This window comes from Drosophila elegans, unplaced genomic scaffold (genome assembly GCF_018152505.1).
Source record: "Drosophila elegans isolate 14027-0461.03 unplaced genomic scaffold, ASM1815250v1 contig_208, whole genome shotgun sequence".
In the NCBI taxonomy this organism is placed as follows: domain Eukaryota; kingdom Metazoa; phylum Arthropoda; class Insecta; order Diptera; family Drosophilidae; genus Drosophila; species Drosophila elegans.
In genome coordinates this window covers 21,550,037-21,577,528 of record NW_024545578.1, presented here as the reverse complement: position 1 = coordinate 21,577,528, position 27,492 = coordinate 21,550,037, and the positions used below count along the sequence as shown (strand labels likewise).

General features: G+C 38.5%; 1 protein-coding gene across 1 annotated transcript; it reads left to right on the top strand.

Moving 5' to 3' along the window:
* The first annotated feature begins 1,796 nt into the window (after window positions 1-1,796).
* LOC108142629 (knirps-related protein) lies at window positions 1,797-27,492 on the top strand. The gene is made up of 4 exons (XM_017266620.2): window positions 1,797-2,184; window positions 4,920-4,992; window positions 21,338-21,415; window positions 24,648-27,492. Exons 2-4 carry the CDS (start codon window positions 4,966-4,968, stop codon window positions 26,499-26,501), a joined length of 1,959 nt encoding a protein of 652 aa, XP_017122109.1. The 5' UTR covers window positions 1,797-2,184; window positions 4,920-4,965; the 3' UTR covers window positions 26,502-27,492.

Sequence of the window (27,492 nt, the reverse complement as noted above, 5' to 3'; positions counted from 1 at the left end):
TATAACGGTGCTCCGATTGTGTTAATCGAGCCAATCAAATGTGGTAACGAATTTTTCGAGTAGATATATCCAGGGGGTGTGCGTGTGTATGCGGACGGAGAGTGAAAAGCACTCAAAGGAAACACAAAATGGAGAGAGCGAGTAAATTGAATGAGTGAAATATAAAAAGTGAGCAGCTGCAAAATTTGTAAATAATTATATATAAATACAAAAATATTGAGCTAGTGAAAAAGAAAAAGACTATGCAATTGATTGGCAATCTATTATAGTTCATTCAAAATATTAAAACAAAGCTGCAAGCCATCAGCGAAAATTTTGAACACTTAAGCACAACGTTTTAAACAATCCAACATGTTAGGCCCGTAAAAATTTAAAAAACAATTAAACAAATGGTAAAAAAATAGTAAAATATGTGTTCACATAGCTTTGGGAATTAAGTAGTTGAAACAAAGACCAATTTTAAGTTTTTCTCTTATTTAAATGTTATAAAATGTTTAGAACACCAAAATTGATAAAAAAGCCAAGACTAAATAATAAAAATAGATTTTAATTGTATCAGTAAAATATTATATTTAAATAAAACCTTTGAAGTGAAATAAATTAAATTAGAATGGTACTTTCTTAAATTCACTTAATTTTAAAAGTCTTTTAAAAAATTATAAAAAGTAACACTTAAATTGTTTAAGAATAAAAATAACGCAGGCTTCTGTGATGCTTTAAATAGCTCGAAGCCTTAAATAATCGTTTATATTTATAATGATAATAAAATAAGTGCTATCCATATAATGAAAATTATTATTTTAGGATTAAATTAACAGAATTTTCTCAAGGGCCTGTCCATGAATACGACTCAATACAGAAAACGACTCCGATTCAAGTTAACATCACTCAATCGGCGGCTCACACAGACAGTATCTCAGGCTCAAAGCCGCTCTCCCAAGTCTCAATTCTCACTCTGGCTCTTTCGCTCTATCTCTCATTTCGGGGGATGAGTGCTCGGGTGTATCAACCGTTAGAGAGAATCGGAATCGTCTTCTTCCTCACACACACAATCGCACTGGAGCGGCGTTCGAGTTTGTCGCTTTTGCAGTCTTTTGTTTTTGTTTTTGTTTTTGTCTCGATTTCTGTTACTGCTTCTTCGACCAGTTTGTAGTTTTTGTTTATAGTAGTATCATCTCCGCAGCCAGATGTTGTTGTTGCTACTTCTCTGGTAGCCGAAGTCTCAACTCAGTTAGCTACCGAGCGTTCGTCGGATGATATTGCAAAGCATCTGAGTCGGCGAGTCGCAGAGGTCTGAGCACTTTGCAGAACTGCTTAACATCAGTCTTTAGTGATAGCTCGCGCTTCTTGCTCGCACGCTCGATCGCACGTCGCCGTCGTCGTTGCGTCGTCTTACGTCCCAGAGGTTACGTTGTTTTGGCCGCCGCTAAAAATCAGCATATGCAAATTAGGCTGAAAAGAGGGCCTTTTTCAATTGAATGGAATAAATAAAAATAAAAATAAAAATAGTAATACTCAAAAAAAATCCCTGAAGATCGGTCCACAACAGTGTGCAACGGTTCATCATAAACAGCGGTAAAAAGCGGCAAACGAAAGCTGAAAATAAAGAAATAAAGGGCTAGTGCGCGAGCGCAGCCAGGAGTGCCCTCACACAAAGGTGTGGTCGCTCTATAAAAACACAGCAAATCTACAGAAATCATTAAAAAAAAAGCACACAAAAAATTATATTCAAAAATAAACCAATAAAGATATTTAAACCCTCATGCAACTAAAAACTTTTTATTCAAATAAATAAATCATATAAATGCAAAATTTTAAACACTTGTGATATATACCCTGCTAAAAATAAAAACACACACACACACACAGCAAAACCCAAAAGATATATGGCTAGATATATATTAAACATGCTTCACGCTCGCCTCAAGTTCTAAAAGTCAAGTGCGATTTGAGCAAAAACAGCAACAACTCTATACGCTCAAGTGACGTTTTATTGGCGCAAGGTGAACGAAAAATAATAGCAAGCAAAACAAAAACAACAGCGGAAAATACACGAAAATACACAAACCTTAAATGGAAAGTTCACAATGTTAGGAAAGGCAAAACCTTAAGTGCGCAACAAAATAGAAACACTAAGCAAATAAATTGGATTAACTTGATCGGCTGATCAGCCAGTAAAAGCAGGTAAGTTCAAAGGTTCAAAGGGGCCACAGAGATATCGAAGAAACGGAACGAACATTTCAGCTTTTCTCGGGACACATCCATCATGCGAACATTAAAACGGGGATGGCGATGGGGTTCGGAGTTGGAGATGGATATGGAGATGGGGAACATGTGAATTTCATTAACGAATAGAATTCATAAAACAAAAAAATCAAAAGGAAGATGGCGATGGCGATGGCCAGATAACGCTTGACAATCCGACTTACTGACGAACTGTCCGCGACTGTCGGGCATTCGTATGATTTAATTATACTCACCATATACACATATACACTCCCCTAAATGACACTTATACGACAGCCCAGGGGAGCTACAGCCCAAGCTCCATAGTTTGGTGAGAAAGTTTTCTCTCGCCGCTTTGTTGACCAGTGCACTTTTTAGTGTGGCCATAAAACATGGCTAGATCAACAACAACAATAACAACAACAAAAGCAAGCAAGGGCAGGGCAAATAAACTTTACGACTATATAACAGAATCAATGTAAGTCAAGTGCAAGCGAGATGGCTGCCCAGATATAGTCGCCGCACATGTTTGCTTTATAATGCAAATAGCGTGTAAAGCTTTATTTGCCAGAATATTTGTTACACAAAATTCGAAAAACCAGGCAAGATCCATGGGAATGGCATTAACTGCGGCACTGAAAGAAATTATTCGCATTGACAGGGATTAAATAGAAAGAGGCAGAGAGCATAGCTTCAAGCCGTCTGATCTACTGAGATCGTAAAGTCAACCATGGTAATGGTAGTTCAATAAAGAAGACTTGGCTTCATAAATAAAGCAACCTTTTTTGAGTAGAAAAACTAAATTTATTTGGCTTAACATGTTATCCTAATAACTAATGGAATAACGTTTAAGAATACAAAGAACTAAGAATATTTTTCTCTATTTTAGTATGCACTTTTTTGAGGATTTTAGGCCTATGACCATAAAATAGAAACTCTTTTGTCAAGCTGCTTTTGTTCTTACACATTTTCGGAAATTTCCAGCAAACCTTTTATATTGCAATTTTTTGCAAGTGCATTTTACCCTCAACTCGCTGGCAGGCAAATGAAGAATCTAACTTGGATTGCTTTTGCATGTGTCGCAAATATTGACAGACCCCATATACTCGTACTTATGGCAAGTGCCTTGTAAGTTTGCTGTGTTCTACAAGTCGCAGAGTGCGCACTTATTCTAGTTAGCTAGGGCAATCTACTTCACAGCTTGTTTTTGCTGGCACCTTTCAAGATCACAAGCCCCAAGCCTTTTTCCTGACTTGGTCCCAGAACACTCGAAAAACAATGTAAAATCCGATTCACCAAATCTATAAACAAAAGCCAGTGCTGGAAACAAAGAACTTCTTCCTAATTATTTATATCCTTATGCAAGAAACATATTTCTTTTTTAAAAACTTATATAGATTTAGCTTTCAAAGTTGAAGAGCATGTCTCAAAATATATTAAAATATTTTATAAGCATCGCATTTACATAAAACTTTACAAACTTTCAGTTATTATTAACAACTTGTGGTGACACTTCTTTTTGTAAGAAGTCTTCAGGGCTTACTTGAATTTAACAAAGAAATAAAATGAGGATACATATAGTTTGCAAAGGAAGCTTCCTTTTACTGTGGTGCTTTTTTGACAGTGTACCTGGACAGATGACTGACAAGAGGTGGCTGGGAAATTAACACATCAAGGTCGTGTGCTGACTTGAACATCCTTAAGGGGTCCGAGCCGGAAAAGCACAATCGCTGCGAAAGGAGAGCAGTGCGGGGACAAAGTGTGAAAGTATTTACATAGTACGGGCGCGTTAACAGCGGCAGCAAAACAAGCTTTGCAAAATATCAAATGCAAATGTGGCAAGCAGGCCGCAAGACGGACGGCGAGTAGCAAACACCTGTTGTCAGTTAACATGCCACCGCGTTTCGGGGGGTGGGTAGTGGGGATCCGACCTGGCCGAGTCTTCTGCCCAGGAGTGGGTCTGAATGGAGGGTGACTCACGGCGCTATGGAGTCGTTCTGGTGGTTCTGGGAGTTCTTAGGAGTCTGCTGGTTGTAACTGATGTGAGGCAGCTGATTGTCTTCGTCGGTCGTTTTTAGGTGCAGCTATGCAGCTTACTTCTCCAGCATTTGCATCGCAATAAATATCGATATTATTATGGTTATTATTATTATTATTAGCTGGCAGCGTTCTCTTGGTTAAATGTCAGAACGTTAGGCTGATTTGGAGCGAATCTTCAATCAGTTGGAGGCGAGCACTCGATTAAATTAGTGCGGCTCAAATATCAGCTTAGAAAAATTATGGTTATTACAGAAAGATATTTTTTTCGTGAAAATGCTAACAAGAATACTATATATGGCTTCAAAATTTGGTCTTGATCTTAATATAGTTTCCGAGACATTTTGGTTTGACTAGCTAATTGAAATTAAATTAATAATATTTAAACAAATGAGGAATCCCAAATGTTATATTACTTATAAATACCGAAATTAAGCCACGGAATATACAACTCAGATACAGGGAAAAGTTAGATTACAAATATTACTTAAAAGCTATTTATTTTATTATTATTATTGCTTTTCTATTTGATAATCTCCTTGTTAAAAAGATCAATAAGCTTACAATAAGATTGAATATTGACAAGAATAACCACGTTGTTTTTGACTAACTGCGTTCAAGGAAATTCATTTAAGTTTACATTTTTTTTCTTACAGACCCTCCGGTTGAGCACTTCCAGCTCTACGATACCAGATATCCGTAATGATGAACCAGGATAATCCATATGCGGTAAGCAATCTCACATTTATCGATTTTATTATAAGATAACCTCCGTCAAACAACTCAAATCAAATAAACAAAATCATATACAGAAATATAAAAAGAAATATTTTACGAGCTAAATATTGAGCAAAGCCATAAAAAGTTTATGACTATAATAATTTCATATGCGACAAGAGAGCAAGACAATTTGTGAGTTGAAAATCTGGCAGCATTGATAAGATATGTACGATGTGGCCCCAAAAGCATCAGCAAATCAAAGCGCTTCCGCATTTTCGAATTTGGGCGCAAAATGTATTTATGAATTATGGGGTTTGGGGGCATGCATAATTGCCCAACAACAATAAAAGCGACAGAAAGAGCGACGAAAATTGTGAGTAGCCTAAACCAGTTTACACAAAAATCTGGCTAACAACGGCGAAAATATTTAAATGATGTCATAATTTTAATAGGAGAAAAAAACTCATAATAATCATAATACAAATACGAACTACGTCGAGTATTTCCCGCATACACGATACACGATACACGATTCACCTGCTCCGTCTTTTGTCTTTTTGGCCCGGCTCGAAATTAATGCAGATCAATTAGTTAATGCTAAGCGAATTGCGTCGTCTCTCGAGCAATCCACATGCATAATTTAAGGCTTATTGTCTAGGAGGGCAGCTCGAAAAAATATGGCATAGAGAGAGGAGGCGAAGAAAACACCTAAGTTGCTGCTAACATGGCACTAAATGTCAATATTTGAATATTAAATTTTATTTAAGTGCGTTTTTTATGATTTTAAGCTGATTTTCGTTTAGTCGATCAGTCGAATGCCGGCACCAAAGATCCCCAGAAGACGGCTGGCTGAGCCAAGAGCCAGCCAAAAACATAAACCAAGTCGGAGATCTCACAGCCAAAAGAGGCGGTCCCGACGTAGTGTTAATTAGTTGAAATGTGAGACGATAAACTAAATGTTTGATTAAAATGAAGGCAACAACAGCGGCTCGAATCTGGGCCACATTTGAAAACGATGTCTTCGAGCGGCAAGTTGGTAGCTTTGGCTAATAAATTTATGAATATGAAACGATCTGGGAACGGGTAACAAATTCCACCGGATTAGATCTGGGGAGCAGAAAATATTTTCTTGGTCACATTCTTGGTTTTAATATGGAGTAAAACTTAAACGCAGATCTAATTTCAGCTGTTTGAAAATCTAACGGAGTGAATATTAAGAAACCATATACATAAATTTAAACCTATGTTTTCATAATAAGCAAAAACTCTATGCCAAAAAATATCTGCTAAATGAATAGCAATAATTATTTATGCATATTAGCTGTAGCTGACAAAAATAAACTCCAATATTTAATAATCCTAATATAACGCCGTATCAAGTTACTAACACATAAGTGAAGAAGATCTGAAAAAACAGCTTGAATTAATTAAATTTGAATTTTATTAGAGCACTTAATAAAACTTCATTATTATTATTGAATAGGTTTTCAATTAGAATTGGTAATTGAATTAAATTAATAAAAATAAAAAAGAAAAACAGTTTTATATTTTCCAAGGAATTTTTATTAGTTTGCAAGTCCCATAAAAAAAATTTACAAAATTTGTTCCCCCAACCTCGATTCACCATAAGAAAGATACACAAATCTGCATTAACTGGCCATAAATGTACGAGCATTTTAATGTTTTTGCAACATCTCCATATTGCCTCGACCTTCGATACAATCACGCCTCCGAATTCCCGTTGATGACACGACGCTGAGGAAAAAGAAAACTAATTTCCACGGGAAACTGTGGGAGGGGAGGGGCGGGGCGGGTCCGGGCGAAAATGCATTACAATGTTATGATGTATGTGAGAGAAGCTCACTTGACTACGGGACTGAAACTCGGTTCCCATCCGCCATCCGCCATCCTCCATCTGCAGCTTCGGTTTTGGGGCACACGCATCTGGGGGCTTTGGCAAATCTTTTCTATTTGCATTGGCAGCAGATGAAGAGGCTGCTGCTGCTGCTGCTGCCACCGCTGCTTCTTCGGACGCTGACCATTTTGGTCATAAACATTTGCGTAATGGATTTTTTTTTTTCATATTTTCGTGTGTGTCGTTCTCCTTTGCGGCTGCCAGCGGGCAAACACACAAAGTAAATTAATTACGAGCCATGCCAAAGTGCATATTTCCACGTTGGGGAATTCTTTCAACGGCAGAAGCCGGCTGAGGAAATTAGTTATAAATGCCCAAAACTAAATAAGAAAAACAGAAGCAGCAGGCAAATTAGCAAAGGCCCAAAATCTTACACACACCGAAATGTAATTACTGCACTTACCCGGACGCTTGTGGCTTTGTTGCGATTTTGTTCGTGGTCGGAAAAAGCAGCCAGCTGAAGCAGAGAAGAGGAGCGGACAACAAGCTCGGTGGCTTCATGTGTAGGCAATTTTTCACATGCGTAGCCAGTTTGGAAGCGAAAAACCAAAGCGAACACGGTTTGAGGACGATGAGATGAGAAGCTGTAAAAGTTGTCCGGCGTCGGCATCTCCTTCTCCTACTTGTTTTACCGCCACATCCTCTCCTGCCTCGCCTGTCCGCTTGTTTTTCGGCGTGTGTATGTACATGTTGCGGTTGATAACTCAATTAGAATGTTAAATTTATGTTCGCAACAAGAAATTAACTTGCAATTAGAAAATGCCTGACTTGCAGCGCAAAACGTAACGAAACGAAAGACTTAGGACACGAACTTGATGGGCAGGAGGCGATGGGTTGCACAGGGGACTGGGAAATACCCTTTCAAAGAAAAAGGTATATTTAGACAAATTAAATAGATTTTATTGCCAAATTTTTTATGCTTAATAACCATATCATACTGAGGTCTGTTAATTTAATTCAAATTATAAGAAGTAAAATTAAATTATTTGAAAATTTAGATGAAATCAATAATATTAATATGCTGTTAGTCAAATACAAATATATATCTTTAAGCGCTTTAATTAAATAAATTAATACTTTTTTATATAACTTATGTTTTTATTTAATGCTTAAATATTTGTAGGAAATCCTTCATATTAATTTTAATCAAAATATTATAGTACCCCATCGCAGTAATTATGCCTACCACAAAATGAATTGAAACAATTTAGCAACGAAACTAAAGTCAGACACATAGATTCGTATAATTGCCAGACCAAGTTGTAGGGCAACTCAAAGGAGGAACAGCGAGACTATGCCAAGACTTTGGACAAGTCTGTTGCCATGGTTTTTGGCCGAAAACTAATGATGATGATGCACTGCACGCATTTGCACTATTTATAATTCGTGAGCAGACGAGGAGAAGGCGGAGGATTGAGTGCCAAAAGATCAATGATCAATCCTGGACTTGATGACTCTACTAGAAGGCTAGGCCCGTGAGGAGCCTTAGAATCGGATGAGTTGCTGGCAGACAACTTCATTTGTTTGCAGATGCATTTCACTGGGATGGCATAGATGGCTTCATGCGGTTAAGCCTTTTGGCACAACTTTGATTTGGTGGGCCGTACATGTGTAATCAGTTTTCGGAGCGATTTTCTCCCGCAGCCGCCGCTCGATGATTAATGAGCGAAATTAGCCAGTCCAAAGCCCCAAAGCGATGTGAGGGAACATTGCACATTGCATTCTGCCATTCGGCAGAACAGTTCTGCAAAGTTCGTTAGGCTCTTGCCAAATGACTTAGGCAGCGAACTTGAACGAACTACACACAATTACACCGATCTTAAAACTGAACTTCCTCCCGAAAAGCGAAAAAGCTAAATCAGTTGGAGCAAAAACAGAAAAAAAAAACGAGAGAACCGAAATTGATGCTGACTTTGGCTTCCACCGTATGCATCATGTCATTATATCCGCTAACACAACCAACTGGATAACCTTGACAAAAATCCTACAGCTGAATGCATTAGTAGTCCAAAAACAGAGAAAAAAAATAGTAAATAGTAGTGGTAGCAGCAGTAGAAGCAACTGGCAGAAACTAACGACTTGCAAATGCGGCCGGCAGCAAACAAAACGCTATTAAACTTCTATTATTTAAGTACTACATTGTGCACTGATACTGAAAGCGAAAACGAAGAAGATCGTCGGTCAGCCGACGACAATGAGACCCCAAAGACTCCGAGTTTCTGAGTTTCCGAGACTCTACGTAGCTAACAGAGCAGAAATCCCAAAGCGACCGCGTACTGTTTGCAAAATTATGCAATATTATGTAATTATACAGACAATCAACAAGTGGGAGGGCCGACCAGCCAGCAACTTGCTTTTATTGCTCACTCCACGCCGATCGCAAAGAAGGCTGAGCTGAGGTGCCTGAAAATGTGAAAAAATGTGAAAATGATTGGGGAGCATTATTTTCAAATTAGCGCGTGGCTTAAAGATAAGTTGGGGCAGGGTTGCCCTCCCCTTTTCCGACCGCCCCTCCACAAGACACCCAAACAACTTGAAGTGCTTTCTGCCTCATGGTTCCCACAAAATATGGTATCAAATGAAATGCTCTTTCTTTTAGAGGGTCAAAAGAAAAAATATAAAATTATCAGCTATTATGTCGCCTAAATTGAATAAATGGAAGATATAAATGTTATATAAAAGCATTATCGTACAACATTTAAATAGTTTAACAAAATATTAAAAGTATTTTTTCTACAAATAATGAAAAAGTAACATTAAATAATTTTAGACAATTTAAAACGCTTTTTTTTGCCCATTATAACACAACAAAAATGTGGCATTAGCTAATGCATATATAAATATCCTTTGTTTATACAAATTAATAATAATTAAATCTCCAATAATACGAACATAATAATTTAGGAGCTTAAATTGAAAACCTTTTCATTAAAGAACTTTTTGTATTTCAACAGATGGAAGCATAATCAATAAGAGTATTCTCTAATCGCCCCACACAACTCTGGCTTCTTTCCCGTTTTGCTTTTGCTTTCGTTTTCAAGTTCAACACTTTGCCACCGCACAGAAACTGTTCCAACTGGTTGCCTCGCCACTTTATTACGCTGATAAGTTGGCGCCTAATAACGATAGGGGATCGTGGCAGCCCAACAGGCGGTGCAGGGCCTTTTCCACAAAGAAGCGTAACAAAATTGTTACAATTTTTGGTTCGTAATCCATAATACAAAATAATGGCAGAGGCAGAGGCCGTTTTTTTCCCGCTGCGGTTTATCTTTCATTTGGCTTAAGGTCAAGGTTGTGCATCGTTTATTGGAGTCAAGTTGGCGTGGTTAAGCGAGCGAGCGCACCGCATAATGAGCTGCCAAATTGTTAGAATTGTTTTCGAGTCAAGGCATTACACATTAAGTTAAGACCCAATCATGAAATTAACAGAAACCCCCGCCGTCGCCAACGCCAACGACCTCTGCACGACTGCGAGCAAAAACAAAAACTAAACAATTTAGCTCGGCAAATTGAATTAAATTTATATAAATTGCATATACTAGAGGCAAATAGATACACATATATCGAAGATCATTGCATGCCCGCATGTCCGCTTACATTAGATCTGAGCTTGAATCTCCGGGCTCAGCTTCAGTTTCGATTTCAGTGGCGCAGCGAGCAAATTGTGCCCATTGTTGTATTAGCTGTTTATTTTAAAGCGCACTCGGCTACTAATAACAAATGCCTTTGTTATTGTTATTTCTATACCATTTTGCACACACGTGATGGAGATTCCCCCTCGCCTGCGGAATTAGCGGGGAAGGCTGGCATTGAATCGAGATTGGGCAGAAGTCGAAAAGTAAATATCAACAATGCCAGTCCAATGATCATTTTTTGCCCAAATCCCTGGCTCTTCTGTTATTTTTGATTCCCACCAGTCAGCGCAAACCGCAGGTTAATTCAACTTTAATTCATCGTCTTTTTAATAGTTTTATGGAAAGTGAAACCCAATTTTTGAATGGCATGGCTCTGGGAATAACTTGATTCAATAAAAAGGGAAATTTATTCTCGCAGTCGGATTGAAAGGAAAGGAATGAAAATAAACTAGTGTTTATTTATTGCCTTTACTGAATAAAAAGATAAACTTAAGAGTGCTACACATTTATTGGTTTATAAAATCAAATGACTTAGGCAACGAACTTTTTTTTTGTTGGTTGATTAATTTTAATTTTGAGTTGTTCATTGAATTTGCAGGTCATCTTAAATGATGCTTTTTAGCAAAACACCTTCAAACTTCAAGCTCTTCCTCAAATTTCTCCCCAACGAAGACACACAAAACAAAAGACTTCGACCACAAACCTTTTTCATAAATCACCCGAGTAATTTTTCCACCAAACACTTTTCAACTTGGCTAACTTTTTGGTGAAATGGTTCCCATAGTGCACTTCTGGCCCCAACCCAAGCAAAAAAAAAAAAAGTCAACCACATAGAGCAGGCACAAATTGCTCGTTTCGCAAAAACACAACAGCAGCAGCAACGAAAATAGCAACAACAGGCAGCTGAGGCCACAACAAGTACAAGCTTTTCACTGTGCACTGCTCTTATTTAATTGACTTTTGACTCCCCCGAAATCCACGGCAACAACAACTGCAGCATCGGGCGATGGAAAATCAAAGTGAGGGGGACGTAAGGCCACTGAGTCAAAGCTTACTCAGATAACAACGAGACAACAAACAAATAAATCGCATACAATGAAATAGAAGCTTAAACCAACAGAAAAAGGGGGGAAAAAACAAATAAACAAACAAAAAAACGGCAAGGAAAAATAAAAGAAAGAATTGTTGGCTGTGCAAGTGCAAATAAAACGAAAGAAAAAAGGAAAACGACCGAGAGACGCGGACACATTTACTTATCGCGCCTCTTTTCAACAAGAAACGGTGGCAACTCTGCCACAGCACTCTGCCAGCAACAAAACACATGCAAAATTGCCCGGTGGGTTGCCAAGGCAGGCGGATCGAACCGAAAACTCGCAAAACATCTGAATGCTGCACTGAGAGACATTTTAAATATGTCACTGTAGCATTGCATAACATTGATTGGCATTGTCGAAAATACATATTTGGCGGCTAATAAGTTTCCAGTTGTATTGCACTTTGAAACAAACAATTGGGCATTTATTAATTCCTTAAACAAATGCACATAAAACTAAATCAATTTTTAACGTCAAGTATAACGTCAACCAAAGCCTATATAAGAATTTCATTTATTTAAAATTCCACTTGAGACTTCTAATACATTTACATGCTTTATCATCATGTGCATATTTTCAAGCAACTATTAAAAATAATTTGTGTATTTTAATACAAATGTTTTTCTTTTATTAAGCTGTTTTCTGTTTCTTCAAACGTATTTAATTTTTTTAAGCTTTGTGATATTGGATGACTAAATTCCGGGAAAATTTCAATTTGTAATCATTTTTCTATTTAAATTACTAAAATAACTATAACTATAGATCAATAGAAAGGAGAGTTTAAGGTTTCTCTCAGTGTCGCCTTTGACCAACTTCTGCTCACTTCTGCTTCTGCCTGCGCCTTCGCCTTTTGCCGGCTTCTAATGATCCAATTCCCAGGAGCCGCGACGCCGATGACACTGGCTGCAAGGTAAAGGAGCAGCAGGCAGCTGGTGCAGACAGCCAACCACGACGACAAAGAGGAGCTTCCAATGCAAAGGCCGGAGAAAAAAATAAGAAATAGAAGTTGGAGGTGGAGGTGGAGGTTCGCCTCTTGGCTCTTCGCCTGTTTAAACAACTTTCAAAGTTAATAGTCTGCCCGGCGTCGAGACGCTTTGGCCAAAAAGCCAACCACACCACGGCAACATACCAAGGCAGCCCGAAGCCGAGCCACCAAGCCACCAAGCCACCAAGACAGCAAACCAGCAGGAGTCTCGGGCCTCTTCCATGAATCATTTTTCTTGCAGGCAAAGAAAGCGGCTGCCTGCCACCGCCTAAAATGCACCTCCACTCTGCACCCGCCGCATTTGTTGGTTGGTGGGCTGGTGTAAATGTTTTGCAAGTTGGCTGTTATAATTTTGTTCGGCTTTTATGGCCCCACCACACACAGGGAGCGAGATGGCCGAAAGGAGGGCAGTGGGTGTGGAGGTAGCTACGGCTGAGGCTGTGGCTGTGGCTGTTGCTGTGCCATTGGGGAGAAGGGTGGTCGACGTCAGATCTGGCGTATACGTAATGTGAAAATGTCTACTAATTAAAATGGAATTTGATTTTGAGGATTTCTTGGCTCCTGCAGCGGTCAAAAAGCGTGGGAAGAATTTCTACCAAATGACATGATGATTTGATTTCGGGGGGCCACGAGAATGACATTGGATTGATTGCATCTGGTGAATAAAGCAAAAATGCTAAAATGCTTTCTAACTTAGCAGATTTGGTTTTTAAGCAACAATAATTTAATATTTTTTAATTGATTTCTAAGAAAAAAAGAGTCTTTATATTATTATTATAATATTGAAAACAAATATTAATAATATTTTCTTTCTCCCAATATATAATAAAATATTTTTTTTCTTAAAAATTTGGATTTTTAAGTGACCCTGTTTCAGCTAACTTGAGTACTCAAGGCCAGCTTTTGCCCATAGATGGCTGACAATTTTCAGACAACCAAGTCAGCAATCTATCCATCCAACCATTCATCCGTTCAGCCATTCATGGTGCAATCCATTCATTTTGTCGCATCCTCTATTTGTCTGAATTGTCTGCTTGCCATGCTGAGCACAAGATTTATTTCCAAAGTATTATCTGCACTTGTTTTTTTCGTGGGCCCCCCTCGTTTGATTCGCATACTTCAAGTCGAGTCATTGGCATCTGGTGCAGTTCAAATGCTCATTGAATCGAACAGGCTGCTTTTTATGCCAAATCATGGACAGTAAAAATCACAAAATGCAACTTAAAATGCAATTTTCCAAGCGCTTACTAATTTGTTAGCCAACTTTTGTGGCCTTTATGGGATTTGGTTGGCTGTGATTAATTTCGTTGAGCATTTCACCTGCGGCAGTGGCTGTCAGTTGCCCCCACCGATATAAATACACTCGAAAAAAAGGCACAAGCAAATACAAGTTTCTGCGGGCAAGCACAAGCACACAGATATTAGCCATATATGTATGGAGCCAATTCCGCAAAGACGCGCACGCCGAAATGTCAAGTCAAACACTTGTAAGCAACAATTGGCACAAGTTTGTTAGTTTGCCGTTGCCTCGCTTTTGCCTGAGCTAACATTTAAAATTGTAACAAATGCCACAGCGATCGGTGAACGTGTGGCTGGCAGCCAACAGCGAAGCAACAACAACTGCCACACAGCAACAACAACACCGAGGGCAACAATATCGGGGAACTGCAGCAACATTGAGCAGTGCATTTGAGTCTCGGAAACAGAAGAAAACCTCGCACATTTTGCACGCATTTGCATAACAAGAAAAATGACTAGGAGATGCTATAGCGATACGGGAATAGTGAATACACTAACTGCGGATCTGTACAATTTTTAAAGCAGCTGAAAATAGAACTAGGTTGAAGAGGAGAGACTTAAAAAAATTCGCTAAATAAAATATTACATACATGATTAAATATAAAAATACCACAAAGCTTTTTGATGTTTTACAAAATGAAATCTATTTTATATTTTAATAAGCTTCAGCAATTATATCTTTCCCAAAAAAAATTACAAAATTTTGTATACTCACGAGTTAAATAAAAATCAACTAGTTATCTTGCTTCCCTATAATATTAGGAAATTATTTCAGAAAAAACTATTCAAATATAGTAACAATTTTGAATTAAATATAAATACAAATTTTGTGATTTAACTCGTTAAAATTGAATTGAATCTTATATGGTACCAGGAAGTATTTTTTTTTAAGTTTGTAGATTTATTTGTTATTTGAAATTTTATACAATTTTTAAGGAGGGAATCCCTTTCATATTCACAAACTGTGGGAATTTCTTTTCCAAAGCACCAAAATTGCTGAGCAAATATTATCATTTCCAATTTCAGCACTGCAAATTGCACTTAAAGTTCTCAGGAAAATGTGTGCCCTCGCTTCCCCCGGTTTGCCCACATCTCGCACTTGACGTTTTCCTGTCAATTTTTCAGCATAATTTGTACTATTTTTGTCGGAAGATTTCAAATTTTAAACGGAAATTGCACAAACACTTGGCACATGGGCGCTGAAAGCGGCTCTCGTCGAAGACAGAGAAAGAGTAAACAGGGACGCCAGGAGAATGCAATTTAAATTTCACATGAGCTCATAAAAATAGTTACAAATTAATTATAATGACAAACAGAGACGAGACCGAGACCAGGAGCGAAGGGGTGGGAAGGGGAACGGAGGGGAACGGAGGGGCGGTACGAGCATTATAAATCCAAACGTTTCCTGCTTGACAGCTTGAAGAGCTTCAGAGCTTCAGAGCTGCAACAGTAACAGTAACAGAAACAGAAACAGACAGCAGCGATGATGCTTCAAGTTGCAAACCCTGCTAAGCACTTTTCATCATCGCGATAATCATCATCAGCGGCATGATCATCATGGCTCATAATTATAGTGTTTGGCTTCGGCTTTTATGTAGCCTAAGACAGCAACAACGACGACAGCGACAACGACAACAATTAGCTAAGTACGAAAATCAAAACGAAAGACTTAGACAACGAACTTGCCTGACCAAGCAGGCGATAAATGATGATGGATTGACTTTCCAAGGGTGTTGAAGCCCAAAAAAACGAAGGAAATGAAGAAATTAAGAGGGAGTAACTGTGTGAAAAGCAAAGGGAGAAAATAAGGGCGTTTTCATTGGCCATTCAGTCAAACAAAACATATATCAATCATCAAATCAAATTCGCTTGATGGGGTATAGTTGAAAAAGTAAATGTTTAATAACGAACATTTTTATAATAAATACAAAACAATGCCCTTACTATAAGATACTTTTAATTTCTTTAATGCGGAACGAAATGTAAACATTGTTAATAGCTCAAGCAATTGATAGGAAAATTTAATTTAAAATCCTTTAAAAATTCCGTTAATATAAAAGCCCCTTGCAAAATAATTCTCACTGGCCAAAGTATAACAACTGCGAATAATTTCCTCACGCAACAGACAATCGCAGAAACAAACTGAAAGAATTCCTATGATTGATCACTCCCCTGAGGGTCTTCGAAGGGCTGGCCCCCTGAAAATGTGTGTAAAATTTGTTGTGCGTTATTTTTTTGACAAATTGCCTAAGCATAAAGGCCGCGTGACTAAGCAAAGAGGAGTGCTGGGTCAGGAAAAGCGAAAGAAATGCGTGTGTGCAGCTGACTCTCCACCGCCTCAAGTATTTGTAATGCGGCATAAAAAAGGAGAAGAAAGAAATGAAAGCCGGCCAGAAAAAGCATAACAAACATGCGATATAACCATTTTGACAAATTTCGCTCCTCTTCTGCCGATCGACTGGGGAATAAACGAGTTTGCATTGCCGACATGACTCATCTGATTGGCTGGGGTTGGAATATAGTAGATGCTGCGACTAGAGCGGTCTTCTATTTACTTTGCAGCTGCTTTCAGAAGTTGATCAGACTAGTTTGGTATTGGAGAGTGTAATCGATTTAGATTAATGCGAATAAAAGTCATTGTTTGCAGCTCCGTGGGAGTGAATGCATTTACCCCATAAATGTTTTATTTAATTGAATAATAAACGGATTAAATTAAATCGCGGTTTCAAATCTCTTTGCAAATTATTGAATTAGTGAATTGATTTCAATTGTATAAGCACCTAATATTTAAAGAACACCCATTAAGTATTAGCCATAAAATGTGCTTCTCTTATACCCAAGCACTTCCTTAGAATTTAATGCAAATAAGTGAAACCACAGGGTTAATACTCATAAAAAATAGCTATTAAATGTGGAGCTTATGCTAAGGTGTTCTTTTAATATCTTCTAATGAGTGACAATATACAGAACCATAAAATTTTATTCTAGTACTTTAAAAATTTAAATATTAATAGAAAAGCCAGCTGCACTAGTCTTATGCTAGGTATATTCCCACTACTGTTTGAATCTAGTCTAGGTGCAGTGCTTAGCTAATCGCTCTGGGTAGACCGCATTTGTTTATACATTTTTATCTGCTCATCACTGACAACAGACAACACCAACACACAGAGCCACAAACGACCGTCTTCAGTGTCGACGAGTCATGAATGTTTATAACGCAAAATCTGTTTATAGCGAAAAAGGCGAAAAAAACTTAAAAACTAGAACAATTTGCCGCAGCGCACAATGAACAAAGCGAGGCAATTGCTTTGTGTGCATGATTTCATTTTAATTAAATTATGTTTTTGCCTCTAGCCTGCGCTTTTTTATAATTGCATGCGAACCATGTTGGGGAGGGGCGGAGGAGGCGGGGATCCGATCTGCGCACTGGATGTGCAAATTTGAATTAGTATTAGTACATGCCATCCAAGGTCAGGCAATTATCATAATTTTTTTTGCCTGCCAAAAAGAAGCGAGGGAAGCAAAAACCGAAACTAAGCAGAAACTAAAGCCGAGCTTGGACTTGGTCTTAATGGCACTTAGCTCTTAACAGCTTCAGGCGAGGCGAACCGAGCTCAAAACTGGAGTAAACGTGCCTTAAATGAATTTTAATAATTTTATTTAATTTTTTTTCTGCGGTCGCTTCTTTTATTTGCCAAGCTTAATAAGCCATATAACAAAGCGTCTTATTATATATATATATATAAATTTTTTCATTGCATCATCGTGGCATGAAAAATTATAAATTCTACTTGCTATTTTTGCTGCGCGTTAAGGTTAACAACCAAACAACATTAAACAACAAACAGAACAGCAATCGCCATAATTAATCACACACAAAATCAACAGCATCCACTATTGTGGATGATGACTGGTGGAGTTTTTGCAGGTATTTATTTTTTCTGGCGTCTATTTGTCTTGGATCAACTTGTTGCACTTCTGACGAACTGGGGGAACTTTTATTTTTGGAAAATATACCAACTAATTAAAATAAATTGGCATTGTGCAGTCGAAAAAGCTCATCAATATTCGCAGCCCATCAATAACCTGCGCACAGACAAATATTTTGTTAGTCGCGCAAAAAAACAAATTGCTTGACAAAGAAAAAGGTTATTAATATTATGTGTTTTTAATTAAAGTCTTGCCGATGATGTTTTTTTTTGTTGGCACATTTGCCGCTCTCGTATCTTATTTATAACACTTTCACTTAATAGCCAAGCTAATTGTGACTTTAAATGTTTTGGGCCAGCGTCGTTTTACGCAAATTATGCAATACTTTTTTATATTTTCGTTGTGAACAAAGAAATTAAAACAGGTCTGAAGCAAGAGGGTTGATTAAGGAGAATGCCTTAAAAGAAGCTTATACTAAAGAAATTATTCAGACCTTGAATTGACTGATTGTAATTATAAGTTAGCAGTTCTGCCAAGCTGGTTTAGAAACGTATTCCTAATCGTTTTTAAGTAAAGCTATAAATTTGATATATTTCAATACTTAAAGTTAGTTACCGAGAAAATACACTTTTTAATTAATTTTTATTATAGTTATCTTTGTAATAACTAACAGTTTTACAATCAAAGGTGTAATACGGGGAAGCAAATAAGTTTAAGTTCCTGTTTAAAACTTGAAGCAAAAATATTAAAAAAAAAAACGAATTAAGTTTTCAAACCCCCCTCTTAAGCTTCAGCTTGTTATACAATTTTTCTTAATCGTTTTTTTCATTAGCCAAAAAAAAAATTAACTCACAAATTATAGAGGGACACTTGGCTTAAATTCAAGAACGATAGCTAAAAAATTACTTAGGAATACATAGTAAGAGCATTACTTATTGGCTTGTTAAACCGTAGAAATGCTCCGCCATAATTTCGATTCCCAGTGCCTTGGTAAGAATGTGTCGCTTGTCTGTTGTTAAATAAATGTTTATGGCTTTTTAATATTGCACATTGTCTGCATAAATTTCACGGCGACGCTCATCTGCAACGTGTTCGGGCCTCTATCTCTCTCTCTTTTTGGCTGGCTGGCAGTGATTTAAAATCAAACTAAATCTGCTGCCAATCCGCAGGTTGTTGAAACTTGAAACTCATAATTTTTAATTTATTTTATGTGATTTTTATTTGTCGATTAATCCCAGGCTGGCTGGCAGGCCGGCAGGCAGAAACGACCAGACCCGACGACGCTTTATGAAACCTAAACGTTGGAAATTTATTTCCAGCCCAAGTCGAGGGGGCCCAGACCCAAAGTCGGGCCAAAACTCACCTCCAACTCAACACATAACACGAAATCAGATTAGCATGTTTTACAGTCAAACAAGGCACCTACAATAACAACAACCACTGGCAAAAATAAGGAACCCAGACCTGAACGAACTAAGCCAATTGGCATGGTATTCTTATAAGACCCCCACCTCGGGGATTTGCTTATTGGACGGTCGAACCAGGAGAAGCGAATAAAAAAAGTGAATGTGTTGAGTGCTTTCTCCTACTTTGTAATGTGCCAAATTGTTTGTGGCCTGCAAGAGTTACGGCCGAGAATCGCCTGTGGGCCAATTGGTGCTATAAAACATAACAAAAGCCTTCGCAAAAGGTGGCCAACATTTGGCTCGAGGATGAGTCCGATGTAGACAGCGGTTGGGCCATTGGCTACTAGTTGGGCAGCCAATTTTCGGTTAGTATGATATATTTGAAAGCATTTCAATTGGCTTGAGCTCGAAGCATTCATTTCAATGAGTAGGCACTTACGCTGTGGCTTGAAGGACTTACGAGAAGAACATTAAAAAGAGTTGTTAACCACTGACATTAACTTTGTAAATTATTCGTATACATATATTTGTATATATGTGTTGAACAAACTTGTAATCCAGGTTAACATTGTTGGTACTGGAAATATCCGTTTAAAATCAGATATTTATATACCTATCATAAGATAGTCTAATATAAATTAATCTGATCAGAGCGTTGTTAGATAAAAATATATATGTAAAAATATTGCCAAAAACAATTATTTCGTAAGCAGCTGATAACTAAGAACTAAGAAGGCAAACTTTTTTAACAAAACTACAAATGAATCAACGCGATAATTTAACTATTTGAATAAATTTAGATTTCAAAACCAATAAATAATATTAAAATTATTTTATAAATACTGTTAGTTTACTGGCTTATTGTTGTTTTGTTTTGTAATGTACGCATTTTAAATAATTTAATAAATAATGCTAGTTTATTATTAGTCTTTATTTAGATGTGAATGTATCTAAAATTTTAGTCATTACCAAATTATTTTTTAGATTCTAAACTTTTTTTTTAACCTTTTTGATCTGCCAAAATAATGTAAAAAGTCTCCCACGATCACTGTGATCATGAAATTCACCTCCTCCTTGCCAAATTTTTCCCTCTTTGCATGTGCGCGTGTCATCAGAGTTTTTGCTCCAGTTCCAGCAACACAAGTGGCAATAAGAAAAACGCAGCTCCGTCCGATCCGCAGTCCCATTTTCAACCTGACTATGGATAACCAGGGGGAACCCAGAAAGCCAACTCCTGGCCGGGCAACCAAACAACAATTGATGGCAATTTGTTGATAAACATTTCGCTCGCAATAAATAAACAAATATTCCCTCAGCTACAAGTTGCGCCTATTTGCGAGGGGGCGAAAATGGGGAAGGTACAGAGTTTGCCATATAAATGCAAATGCTGCTTGTTTGCTCAGAGTGTGTGTGTGCTCTGAGGCAATTTTTCATTTGATTCCATCTTCATATTTTATTATGGGCCCCAGAAAAGGCAATTGGCCATTTACACTGGAAACAAATATGGTTACATGGTGTTTATATAATATAATAACAAAATTAAAAAACACATTTTATGTATATTTTCCATTTTTATTGTCCCTAAAATTACAATTCCATTTATCTAAGTCCTATCTTTAAATTTGAAAAATTAAACAGAAGAACATACAATTTCTTCCTGTGCAGAGAGTTCATGGTCGGGTTTTGTTGGCCATTTGTTGGGGGTTCCTTTGGGCCCGTTTCCCATTTCCATTTGTCGTCGTTCGTCTTTCGTTTTTCGCTATTCGTTTTAAGCCGTGCTCTTTTTCTTTCGTTGATACCAATTTCGCGATATGACAAACTATGTTTGCATTTTAATTTTTAGTGCGTGTGAATTTCGCTGGCGGCTGGTTTTCCAATTCTCTTTGGGGCACTCGAAACGAGATGGAGAGCTCCAGATGCCCGTGTCATGATTTGCTGTTGCTTTTAATTGAAATTTTATGAATTTATTGCCTCAGTTTCGGTGAGGTGGGTGGGGACCTGGTTGCCGGGCTAGTGCAGGGTTAGAGATCCCCCCAAAAACGCTTACAATACCATTCTCATGTCTCGTGTTCTGTTCGTTTCCATTGCAGATGAATCAGACGTGCAAGGTGTGTGGAGAGCCGGCGGCTGGATTCCATTTCGGAGCCTTCACATGCGAGGGCTGCAAGGTGAGTTCGATGTTCGAATTAATTTGAATTTGATTTGGTGGTCGCTACGTTTTATCTAGCTTTGGATATCTGGTAGTCGTTGAAGTGGGTAAATTAAACAATAACAATTGCTAGATATCAAACTTTAAAAAAGGTTTAGTGACAAAAAGAAATCTTTGCAGTTATAGTATTACTATTATTATTATAGACAGTCAAACCTAAAATCAAATTGTATTATAAATTGATCAAAATAATAGGGATTTCGGAGGTAAAAATCAATTTATTATATTATCTTAGAACATTTAAGGCAGTAAGATTTTAAATTTTGCAAGCGATTGCTTTATTTATTATATTAAAAGTTAAAAAAACAATATAATTAGCGGACTCAGAAATTTTCAATAAATACCGTTCTTAAAATATCGTTTAGGTTAAGATCAAGATGTTACAAAAATCTAAGAGAATGCAATAAGTTTACATTAAACGAGATAGTTTAAGTAAAATATTGTTTTAATCTAGTAATGCACTCTTTAAGATAGTCCAATATAATATTTTCGCATTTTGGCCACAATGTTTCCGTGGCAACAATCATTTCAAAAATTGCACTCCTTTGTACCTCAAAGGTTTGTCGTATCAACCGATTCAATCGATTTCAATAAATCGAATTCGCCGCCTTCGTGATGCAAACGCTAAGCAGAAAAAGTTATGAGGCCATTCTCCGCGAAACTGGAATGTTGAGTTCATCGTAAAGGAGGGGGAGTAGCAGCAACAAATGGATGCCCCAGGCTAAGGTCAAAGTTAAACAAAGCGCCCCACAAATAATTGATTTAAATACGAATACTCCTTTAATGGTGGGATGATCATTTTTTGTTCGTTCCGTTTCGTTTCGTTTAACCGCCGACTCGATTCGAGTTCAGTCGAGGGATTTGATTTTGTTATTTATTTATTTTGTTGTTTGATTTTTTCGTTGTCGTTTTTTTTTTTTTTTTTTTTTTTTTTTTTTGCCCACGCCAAGGAGAAAAGGTCAACTAACGTACAATTTGTGGGTCAGCGTTATTTGATTTGTGCTTGGGCCTCGTTCGCAATGGCGTGGGCCTCGCTTGGCTAATTTAACGCCCACAAGAAGACAAAAACAAAAAAAAAAAGAGTAAATAGGCCCAAGAAAAAACAAATAAACAAAAGTGAATCTGCCTTGATGCACAAAATTGCTTGTAAATAGTCGTCCGTCCGTCTGCCGCGCTGCTTCTTGAAACGAAACTGAAAACAGAAAACTGAAAACTGAAGACGAAGAACTGAAAAGGCCTGAAATCCTCCGTTTCCATTTCCATTTCCGACCCAGTAATCTTGATGCCCAATTAACCTTAAAAGTGGATTTTCGCATTGTTTCTGCTTCTTTTTTTGTTTTTTTTCTTTTTGTTTCTGTCTCGGTTCAATTTTGCGCTTCGTCGTCAGCATCTCAGCACCGGTGTTTCTTCCATTCAAAAGCTCCACCTACGATCAGAAAACGACGGCAACCAACTTGAATACTGACAAACAGGCAGGGAGTAAGTCAGTTACACTCAACGAAAAGTCTATAAGAAAATGTGCAAAAATAAGAGATAATTTGTATTATGGAAATACGGTATATAAACAGTCATTTGTTCTGTCTACTGTTTGTTTGCCTTTAGGAAATAAAAACATAACTAACACAGTCCATAACTGAATGTCAATAAATTTCAAGGCTTCCTTTTCAAAATAAATAATATTCTGATCAAAGATTCGGTTAAGGGTGAAAAACCTTAGTTATGCAATTATATTTTTAAACAAATTTTAAAATGTTCTTAGTTTTGCATTACGATACGGAAAAACCATTTCTGTTCACTAAATCAAAAAAGTTGATTTCTGTATATATATTCATTTAAATACGTTTTTATTAGCATAAATATTTTCAATAAGCCTCTTCAATAAAATCTAAAAGTTTCAGGCAGCGCAAATAAGGGTAAGCCATTAAGAAGCTTAACAAAATTCGACATTATTTTCTAAGTGTATCCATTCAGTCAGTCATTTAGGCAGTCTGTCCCTTTTGGTTGATTGCAAAGCCAGGCAGGCGGGCAGCCGTGAAGCGTTGGTGATTTACTGCCAACATTGCAACTTGGCATAAGTGTTGCACAGCCATAACCTTTGCAACATGCAGCAGCAGCAGCAGCAGCAGCAACAGCAAGAGCAGCAACATGTTGCCGTCTGTTTCTTTCTCAGCTTTTGGCTCTCAGCTTTTCATGGCTCCTCCGCATTGAATTAAATTGTTTGTTTGCTTTGTTGCAATTGATTGTGGTGCCCCAGCCAACGGTTAATGCCGGAGGTGTAGGTGGTTGCCGCTTGTGCATGTCGATTTGCTTTATTTCTTATTTTTTTTATTTTCGCGGCTCTTCGCTTTTTTGGCAGAGCGTTTAAAGAGGTCTGGGTCTCAGCAGACCCGCCAACCGGTGAATCATCACAAAAATATAATGAGATATTATTGTGGAGCATTGAAAGCGTTTTATTGAATGACATCATGGACAGCGTTGAAGAAGTGGCTGAAGAAGTTCGGTTTTTTTTAAGTGTGGAATGGAGACTTTGGTCTAGAGTAGTTTAAAATTTATTAAGTGGTCCGTATTAAATCCTGCATACCTTTTATAGAGGGTATTTGTTTAAGTGTCTATCAAACTCATAAATTTAACATTCAAGTATATTTTGCCTTGGAGATATACAAGAGTAACTAATTTAATACTAGACGCTATTAAATATTTGCACCAATATTCTTCTAAGAAATTGATCATTTCTATTGTTTAATTACAATCGTTAATCTTACTGGGAACTGATTCTTAAAAAGTTTTTCACTAGTATCCGTTTTTATTATAGGCCATCTAATAGACTTTTTTTATGACTGAGGAAATGTGCGATTAATCGGCTTAGTTATTATTACATAGACAGCTAAAATACAGACCAATGCATTTATATGAATACGTTCTTTAGGAATAGTTTAAGCACAGAAAGTTATAGGAGAAAATTACCATAAAAAAGATGAAATGAGGTCATGTTTTCTCCTCATATTTCTATATCCAAAATATACGATTTTTTCCACAAATGTTGGAATTGTTCCTTAATTTAGTTTGTATTGGTTTTATATACATTCAAAAAAATATTCTAAGCTTACCAAGTTTTAAGGAAAATATTCTTAGTTTCATTGTTTTCAGATAATACTAACATTGTCACCATAACTTCCGTCTTATAATTACAGTCCTTCTTCGGTCGATCGTACAACAATCTGTCATCGATTTCGGACTGCAAGAACAACGGCGAGTGCATAATCAACAAGAAGAACCGCACCGCCTGCAAGGCGTGTCGCCTGAAGAAGTGCCTCATGGTGGGCATGTCGAAGAGTGGCTCCCGCTACGGCCGGCGCTCCAACTGGTTCAAGATCCACTGCCTGCTGCAGGAGCAGCAGCAGCAGGCGGTCGCTGCGATGGCGGCGCACCACAATAGCCAGCAAGCGGGTGGCGGTGGAGCCGGTGGCTCGGGCGGTGGTGCAGGGCTGCCCAACGGAGTCAAGGGCATGTCGGGTGTGCCACCGTCTTCGGCTGCGGCGGCCGCCCTGGGAATGCTGGGTCATCCGGGCGGCTATCCGGGTCTCTATGCCGTCGCCAATGCTGGCGGATCGGTTCGGAGCAAAGAGGAGCTAATGATGTTGGGTTTGGACAGCAGCGGGGAGTACGGCTCCCATAAACATCCAGTGGTAGCCTCACCCTCGGTTAGTTCCCCGGACTCGCACAACTCCGATAGCTCCGTGGAGGTGAGTTCGGTGCGAGGAAATCCCCTGCTCCATTTGGGCGGAAAATCCAGTTCGGGGGGATCTTCAAGCGGTGGCGATGGCAGTCAGTCGGGCGGCGGAGGAGGAGCGATGCCCGGAAGACCACCACAGATGCGCAAGGACTTGTCGCCATTCCTGCCACTACCTTTCCCGGGCCTGACCTCCATGCCCGTGATGCCGCCACCTGCGTTTCTGCCGCCCTCGCACCTGCTCTTTCCCGGCTACCATCCCGCCTTGTACTCGCACCACCAGGGCTTGCTGAAGCCCACGCCGGAGCAACAGCAGGCGGCGGTGGCTGCGGCGGCGGTGCAGCATCTCTTTAATTCGAGTGGAGCAGGTCAGCGATTCGCACCGGGCTCATCACCATTTGCCAACCACCAGCAGCACCACAAGGAAGATGAGCCACCAGCAGCACCCAGAAGTCCCAGTAGCCACGCCAACAATAACCATCTCCTAACAAACGGTGGTGCAGCCGATGAGCTAACCAAACGCTTCTATTTGGATGCCGTGCTTAAGTCGCAACAGCAAAGCCCACCGCCGACTACGAAACTACCGCCACACTCCAAGCAGGATTATTCAATTTCAGCTCTGGTCACACCGAATTCGGAAAGTGGCCGGGAAAGGGTGAAAAGCCGGCAGAGTAACGGTCAAAACGAGGAGGACGATGAGGCGAGGGTGGAGGAGATACTGGACAATGCCGTTGATGATGACGAGGAGGAGGATCTGGTGGTTTCCATGACGCCACCCCACTCACCCGCTCAACAGGAAGCGGAAACTCCAGCCCAGGATGTTCCGAATCCCAGTCCCGGCCAGGACAATCCCATTGATCTGAGCATGAAGACCACTGGTAGTTCGCTGAGCAGCAAGAGCAGTAGTCCTGGAATCGAAGCAGAGCCCGAGATCTCCAGCGACATAGAGAAAAACGATTTCGAAAATGATGATGATGATGAGGTGGATCTGAAAGTAACTCCCGAAGAGGAGAATTCAGATGAAGAGGCAGAGGGAGAGGAAGAGGGACGTATGGAGGAGGACAACAGCACCACGGAGACAGTGAAGACCAGCATTGAGAAGACCCACAACAACAACAACAGTATCAGCAGCAACAACAATAACAATAACAATAATAACAACAGTATCCTAAGCGATAGCGAGGCCAGTGAAACGATCAAGAGGAAACTGGACGAACTCATAGAAGCCTCCAGCGAGAATGGCAAGCGCCTGAGGTTAGAGGCCCCCGTTAAAGTGGCCACCTCGAATGCCTTGGATCTAACCACTAAGGTCTGAAAAGCATTTCAAGATGACAGTTATCAGCCACCGGAGATCGATTGAGGCAATAGAAAATTAGCCCCCCGCTAAGACACCACCAAAAACAAAAGCACAAACAAAGTAAACAAACAAATACGAAAATATACGAAACAATAAACGCATGTGAGTTATATAAATAATACGAAACATGAAACGGAGCCTTTGGGGGCAGAAAAGTTTGACTCTGATTAACAAGCGCTAAATACGAGTTCGTGCCGTTTTGGCTAGATGTTATCACATCGTTTAAAACAACTAACCAAATTGCCAAAATATGCAAAAGTCGATCGGCCCCCGATGAGGGATTTGCATATTGGGACCGAAAAGTATAACACAAATGTTATCTTTCTGATAATTTATGCAGTGAATTATAAACAAATTTTTCGGTCGTCTACAAAGAGCGGCAAGAATACAAGTTCAGAAACCTAAAGGTAACACACAAATAAATAAAAGAAAAGAAAAGCTGAACAAATGATGAAAGAGAAGAAACTGTAGCAAAATATGCAAAAAGGGCAGCTTATCTGTATCGCGTATGCATAATAATATCGTAGTGGAATTTGTAATCTGTAAGTTTCGTTTTCTTCTAAGCTATAAACCATATATAAAGCATAATATTAAATGACTAGCTACTACTTAGACATTTCCAATCCCCCCAAGAGTATTTGTTAGTTTAAAAAACATTAATTGATCTATAGAAACACCGCTGGTAGACAAATTTCGCGTAATCTTACACGTTTTGAGGTTCCCTCGAGTTGTTAGTCACAATTAGCAAATTTTAAATGTACGTATGTCCATGAATGTAAATGTAAAGCAAAGCGCACAAAGTTGTATAGCAAATAGCATAAATTATTAATCTTAATGTTTCATAAGTATTTTTCCCTTTCGTGTGACGATTTGGTATGCAAATCGGCCGAAATGATGATCAAGAAAATTATTATTGCTGTCACCACAAATAAATACAAATAAATATTTA

Bases quoted from the DNA above. Each gene is read 5' to 3' on its own strand.
- LOC108142629 (XM_017266620.2), top strand. From the start codon at position 4,966: ATGATGAACCAGGATAATCCATATGCG. The intron at 4,993-21,337 runs GTAAGCAATCTC...TTTCCATTGCAG, and splicing joins ACCAGGATAATCCATATGCG to ATGAATCAGACGTGCAAGGT. The intron at 21,416-24,647 runs GTGAGTTCGATG...TTATAATTACAG, and splicing joins TCACATGCGAGGGCTGCAAG to TCCTTCTTCGGTCGATCGTA.